Source organism: Gadus morhua, chromosome 4 (genome assembly GCF_902167405.1).
Source record: "Gadus morhua chromosome 4, gadMor3.0, whole genome shotgun sequence".
NCBI classification, from domain to species: domain Eukaryota; kingdom Metazoa; phylum Chordata; class Actinopteri; order Gadiformes; family Gadidae; genus Gadus; species Gadus morhua.
Window position 1 is genome coordinate 4423899 of NC_044051.1, and position 7500 is coordinate 4431398.

At 39.8% G+C, this 7500-nt stretch overlaps 1 protein-coding gene across 1 annotated transcript in view; it reads right to left on the reverse strand.

Moving 5' to 3' along the window:
* Window positions 1-444: 444 nt before the first annotated feature.
* Window positions 445-7500, reverse strand: part of ftr64 (finTRIM family, member 64) — a 7821-nt gene continuing 765 nt past the window's right edge. The window contains exons 2-3 of the mRNA XM_030355054.1: window positions 5947-7017; window positions 445-2429 (exon numbers count right to left, since the gene is read on the reverse strand). Of these exons, the coding sequence (XP_030210914.1) occupies window positions 1900-2429; window positions 5947-7015 (1599 nt within the window). The 5' untranslated portion in view covers window positions 7016-7017 and the 3' untranslated portion in view covers window positions 445-1899. The remainder of the gene's footprint in view (window positions 2430-5946; window positions 7018-7500) is intronic.

Sequence of the window (7500 nt, forward strand, 5' to 3'; positions counted from 1 at the left end):
TTCTCTTTCTCAATTCCTCCCAGAAACAAATATGTAAATAAATTAGTAGATTATGCATGAACAGTACACATACAAATTGACAACATGCAATGCATGCAATTATTACAATTATTAACAAGTAAGAGTTGTATCTTGGCTTTTTAGTGGTTTGGGTAATCTTGAATTAGTTTTCTACATTGGGCAGAGGATTATTTTTGATTTCATTATTTGTTCATTATAATGTAGAGACAGAGTGAGACTCTGAGTCTCTAGTTCACCTGTTTCACCGAGACTGCAAAGTGTTTTATTTTGATCAAACCGTTGGTTTCCATGACAGCCAGTTTCAGAAGCCAATTGGTGGTAACTCAGTCTGTTAACATATTCCTCTGTTAAAGGTATTTTATTCTTGTGGCCGATTCTAAACCTCGAGTTATCTGTATGCGAGCGTTACAATTTATTTATTGATTTATTTTAGTTAGTCGGTTTATTGTCCCCGTGGGGAAAAACCAACCACACCCTTTACATACATCATCACACAACAACACTGGGTTGTAAAAACACTCAGTGTTACACCACGGCACACAACACAAGAAAAGCGAAGTATAACACAGAGTCTAAGAACACGATTCACTGCCGTTATTTAATTTATGTATATTTCATATATTCTATACATTCTAACAAGGTATTGAGTTAAGAACACAGTTAAATCGGGGATGCAACAACAAGCTAAAATAGCATCAGTTACAGAAATAATGTCTAGGAAATAATATTTGCAGCGTTGGACTTTATAGTCCTTTATAGTAGAGGTGACCCACAAATCATGTCCATGTTCTGATATAAAAAGGCCCACAGGCCTACATATACAAGATACAGATAAATATTCATTCAACCTAAGAAATAAACAGGAAAAGCAATTGTGAATTGATCAGAATCACGGAAGATTAGCTTTGTGATTCTCCCATGAATAGATTTTTTTCCCTCCACCCCTAATCAGGGTATTATCTCCCCCCACCAGAACCACGGGACGCGGGCCTGTTGGACCAGCTAGAGACCCTGTGCACCACAGCCAGACTCATCAGCACTTTAGTGTGATTTTTATTACAGATTATACACAGTGTGTGAAGTCTACTAACTTTAGTGCATACTCAACCAAACGCAATGGCTGAAACATAGAGGACAGAGAGAAACAGAGAGAGAGAAGAAGGTGGAGGTGTGAGTGTGGATCGTGGTTTAGGTATGTGTGTGTATTTTGTGCAGAAATTGGGATGACTGTTGTATTTTATTTCTGTGTCATGTTCCCATGAATCTGATTAATCTACTCTTTATGATCATTCCTTCCTATTCATGTAGACTTTAGTCTAGATGGGACTGCATTGACCTCCTTGTCATGTTGTAATTATTCATGTGTGCTCCCCCTGCACCTCCTGGCCTCCTAGCATCCCTGGGAGGAGAGAGACCTCCTGTGTGTTCCACTTCCTCCTCCCTCTTGAACTGTTTGAACTGTAACACACCCACACACACACACCGTACACACACACACGCACACACACACACACACACACGCACGCACGCACGCACACACACAGTTTCTCCATGTGTTCGTTGAGGGACCGAAGTGTATAATTGATAACTTCTTATTAAGGTGAACTTGGGGAAACAGTGACAGAATGCCCAGCAAAGTGGATAAAGGAAGTGATCAATTTTAAGTTAATCAATTTGGTTTAATTTGACCGTGTATTATTATTGATTTAGTTAGTTATTAAGATTTATTAAGGTTTTATTCGGGATGTCATGGAGACGTACTTCACCACTCATAATCCTTAAGGGTAACAGCTCAGTTACCATGAAAAGGGTTGGCTTTTGAGTTATTTCTACCGCACTGTCATTAATGTGGACCAAAACATGATTTCCCGCGTGTTACTACAACTGAAGAAGACGTACTGAGGTACCAGGCCCAAGCCGAAACCCAGGGTAGAGGTCCTCGGTGAATGTGTTGTTGAAGGTGTGGATGTGTGTCAGTTTTTTATGACCTACTATGTAGAAGGACAGAGTTTCAGCAGGCCGGTCCAGATAAATTCCTACTGTATCAGAGTCAGGGAAGGGGGTAGATATGTTTGTTCCCCTATTTTGGCCGCAGGCCTTGTATTGATCATCAGAACATTGAAGTCTCCAGGACTCATAGTACCCTCCAAGCTTGCTGTCACTACCCCCTCCTTTCCTTGTGATTCCTCTGTATGTCACTCCTATAGAAACACATCCTTCCCTCTCTACTTCCCAGTAACAGCGGCCAGTCAGACCCTCTCTACACAACACCTGGCTATTTGAGTCAAATCTCTCTGGGTGATGAGGATACCTACGCTCTTTTCCAACCATCGTTGCTTTTCTGTTTTCATCAGACAGAGAGATTCGTTTGTAGACTGTGTTTTTGTCCAGTGTGAGTTTGCAGGCATCTGATGAGAGAACAAGACATGATTAGGCGGCTGATAAACCATTATGTTGGTGATGATACTGATGATTAATATTCAGATTCACATTATCATTATTGTAGTGGCACTAAGCTTCATTCTCCTTCACCATATATGTATCACTTGTTGGAGTCAGACAAACCAACCATATTTGCAACACGAAAAACAAGAAACAATAACTTTCTTCTGGATGTTTATTAGAAAACACTGAGTTATAATGTCTATCACATGGCCAAGCAGATGCATCTAAATATATCTGACCCCTGTAAAACAACCAAAGTAATCTCAAACCCATTTCTACGACAGTGAAGTAGTGTTTTACATAGGTAATCAAGAAATACTGAAATGTTTTCAAAATTCATTTATTATTAAATAATGCATTTTTGACCTATGTAAAGCTCATCAATTATACTGAAATTATCATCACAGAATTGTTTTTAATTAAATTATTATAATTAATCAACATGTTTCTGATTGTTTACATTAATTGGTTAGGCAGGAGAACTAAGCAATTCCAAACAAAACATTAAGATCGAAGCTTCTATTGGCCATGAAATGTCCATTTTTTAATAAATGTTCTTGTGTTTCTTCCCTTTTTAACCACACTTCTCACTTGGAGTTTAAGCATTGATGTTGGTTTCATCCCTTTGCAATAAATTGAAACTGAGCATAAACTGCTTTTTGTTCCCTCCTCATCTTTGGCTTTACTGAAATGTAGCCAAGCCTTTGACCGCTTTGCACGTTCAGAGATGAACAAACCAATTGACCAATGAGAAATAAAGCAAACGAGGACATGTTGCAATTTAATTGTTCTTTGTTTAGTTTGACGGCTATTGGCAGGCAATTCAATTTAATTCAATAAAACATGGACTTGATCCCCATCCCTTGTGTTGAACGTACCCTCCAAGCCTGCTGTCACTACTCCCTCCTTTCCTTGTGATTCCTCTGTATGTCACTCCTATAGAAACACATCCTTGCTTCTCTACTGCTTCTCGTCAAACTAAACAAAGATCCGACACATCTTCCTATATTTACGGCGCATTTTAGCTGTCTACCTGCTCCAATGGATTTGGTTTTGATTCTGCCTTCATTCAAGCAGCTGCGTAACAAACGCATGCACCTACAGTACTCGCACCATCCTGGGCCACGCGATGCCCAGGTCTGGCTTAGATCCATGGCTCTCACTTCACTAGCTCTGTGTACTCTGGGGATGGACATTAACACCTTCCTGCTGTGGCTCAACCATTTTGTCAAAGTGAAAGCTTGACTTGTACACAAAGTGTAAAGATCACTAGCCAAGGTCAGTGTATCATCTTCTGTAGCTGCGCTCTTAAATCAGTCCTCTACATATAAGTTATGAAGGACTGTTTGGACAGCTTCTGGGTGTTCGATGGCTTTGTGGTCCTCAACGGTTATTCTCAGGACATATTGACGATAAAGTGGCCCCAAAGATGTGTTCTGTCATTCTTAATTCTTCTATGGGTTCGTTCAACTTGCCCTTGAGCCACCAAAGAAAATGGAGATCTTGATCTTTTTCTGCCACCTTCACTTGATAATATTGTCAGTTTTCCGTTTTTTGTCGTTGTAGTTGTACTCTGAAAATACTGTTAGCATCTCTATTTCCATCTATAAAACTTTCCACTTAGCAATGAGGCAGTTTGTTCTGTTATTCACTTCTTAACTTATTGGCCCATTAATGACCCAGCCAATAGCAATGTTCACCACATAAAGGCTTGAATTACTGTTGATAATGTGCTACGGCTCGATTGCTCTTGAACTGCTTTCACCAGGAAGTTTGCCAACATCTGCATCCAACTCTGACAAGCGAACTTCACTAAAATAAGGCCACTTCTGGATATCTGTTTGCTTGGTTATGTTTCTGAGGAGCTTAATATACCTGTATTCCTGCCTGCATACTTAATAAATTGAAAGAATTTATATAGTGTTTTCAAGACACTCAAAGACGCTTCACAGTGACGGGGGGGACCTCACTCACCACCACCAGTGTGTAGCACCCTCTTGCACCCACTTCCAGGCAAGATATCACATTACTGTTACTGAGCTTCTGATCGCCAGGGTTTTCTTGACCCATCGTGTTGAGAAACATTTGCGTCTTTGTGTGTCTTTCTTTATAACAACTGATGCATTATATTTACATTTGATCCATTCCAGCCAAATATTGTGGAGAATAATAAAGAAATAATAAAGTCTATGAAGAACATAAGTTGAGACTGCCTAGCAGCACTCCAAATTACAGTTTTTCTCAGTCGCTTTGGTACATTTCTCAGTTCAGAATTGAAATTTGCAAAACAGTAAGTGCATTTCTCAAAACAATTCGTTCAAATAGCAAAACACCATGGATTTCATGCAAAAGCAAGTCTCTTGCTCAAAATCCTTAGTTCATCTCTCAAAAGTAAATATCTGTGTCAATGAACATGTCAATGCCATCAAAATGACAAGTCCTTGTGTCATTGTGTATGGATAAGACAGGCAAATTGCTTAGTCATGTTGTCAATATAACAGTGTACTCTGGAGGGATATTCTGATGTAAACCATGGCTAAAGTTTTGGAAGACAATTATTGTAAATTGTAAGTTACATCTTAGTGTATGTGGGAGATTGATTGCAAGTGACTTGACAAGATTCACATTTACTCTTTTACTGTTGGTACTGTAATTTGTTGACAGACCATGTCATTGCTAGAAATGTGAACATAGGAAAATCTCCTTAGGGTAAACTGTACATGCATTTCTGTAGGAATAACAGTGCAGTCATCCTACACCTCCTGACGTTCCTGTCTGTTGGGCCATACATTCTCAGTCAATGTAACATTGTGTTGTGCTCCAGCTATATATATACTTGCCAGTTCATGGTTCAGGAGATGCACCTTTGAGCTATTCCAGTAAACTGGTTGATCGTTGGTTGATCTAACACTTCACACATTTCCCTTCTTTAGAGAAAGTCAAGATTCACCTGGTAGCAATTTACCAATTCAGGACAGATTTAGAAAAAAAGTCTAATGGAAATGTATAGAAATATGTGTGACATATTTGTTCAACCATTTTGCATGTAAAGACTTATGCAAAATAACTAATGCCTAAATGTTGTGGGGGTGAGACTATTCCATAGAGACCATTACAATACATTTTGATCAACATGAAATAAGCAATTGATAATGTAGGAAAGAGCAGAGAATTGTACATATTCATTTGCATGAATGTACCAAAGCATTTGCAAGTTGTTCCAAGAAATGAGAAACTGCTTTTTTGATGTGCACAAACGACACAATGCTGTGAAGATTGAACAGGTAGTTTTGAGAATTTCAATTCTGATCTGAGAAATGTACCAAAGCGACTGAGAAAAACTGTAATGTAAAAAGTAAAGCATCGTCTTCATTTCCAGTAGGATCTGAATGAACAGACCACCACTTTTGTTGTGTGGATGGATATTCCATTTAAATAGTAAGTGCGTTTTGTGATGAATCAAACTACCCAGACACTTACACTTCTTTAGAGCTGAACGCAGGTCAGGCACCTTCTTCATTTCCATGTCCAGTGTCTCCTTCAGCTGATCCATAGAACTACTCAAGGTCCCTATGTATGATGGATGACGGACCTCCACCGTCGTCCAGTCCCTGGTGGGTGGAGGTTTATTCAGGGACATGAAGGTCTGGAGGAAGTGGAGGTGGTCTTCAGTGTGTGAGAACTGCTTCGACTCTAAGCATCTATTGATCAGCTCTTCTATTTCCTGCTCAAGTTCTTTGATGAGGCCTTCAGCCTGTGCCTCTGTTGTTTTCAGCTTGTCTTTCACCACTTCATTGAGATCATCACGGCACTTTTCAATACAGAGCATTAGTGCAACGAGGACCTCCTCACCATCGGCAATCACTCTGTCTCCGTCTGCTTTGATGAGTCCTACTGTGTCTTTGATCTCCTGAATCTTTTGTTGTCTCTCCTGGATCATCTGCTGAACTTCAGACTCTATGTTCCCCAGCTGGGCCATCTTCACTTCATATGCCTCCTTTAGAGGTACAACAGGATGGTACCTGTGGTCACCCTCTTTGCAGAACTGACACACACATACCTGTTCAATCTGGCAGAAGAGCTCCAGAAGTTGGTTGTGTTTCTTACACATCCTCTCTTCCAGACGGTTCATAGGCTCGACCAGCTCATGGCTCTTCAAAACTGTGACTCTCTGATGTGGCTCCAGGTGGGTTTGGCAGTATGAGATAAAACACACTAGGCAGGACTTCACAGCCTTCAGCTGGGTCCCAGTACAGACGTCACAGGGAACTTCTCCTGGTTCAACACACTGCTGCTCTTTAACTGGTATGAACGTTCTAAACTGATCAACCATCTCTGATAAGAGGGTATTGACCCGTAAATCAGGTCTTGTTTGGAAAATCTCATTGCAAACAGGACATTTGTACTGGTCTTTGTCATCCCAGAACGTTGTAATACAGGTTCTGCAGTAGTTGTGTCCACATGGTGTAGACACTGGTCTGTTGAACACATCCAGACATATGGGACATGAAAAGTTCTCCTCAGACAAGGAACTGTGAGGAGTGGCCATTCCTAGAAAACATTTGAATTATTAGGTTAAAAATAGTTCCTTTGTTTTTATAATGTGTTCAAAAGTTAAATAAAGTTTTTAAAAGTCATTATTATATTTGTATTTATACACAATATCTATTTTTGTTTCAAACAGAACAGGAACATGGAACCCCAGGACAGCTTAATGAGGTTTATGCGTCCATTTGTTAAAGGTTGTATCAGCGATTCTAGGCCGAAACATAATTGATCACATTCATCTGATCTTTCCTCACGATCCGCCAGCTGCCCGCCCCATAAGCAGGCCGTCGAGAAACGTGCCTCTGTAGGCAGCCTACTCCGAGATCGTACACAAAAACAAATGGTACTAGTACCAACCAATCAAAGCCAAAATAAATAGTATTCCATCCAAGATAGTTCTTGCGGAGATTATTTCAGAAATAAGGAAATGGTTGGAATATTACATTGATAATAATCATGATAATAACATTATATTGATTATTATTG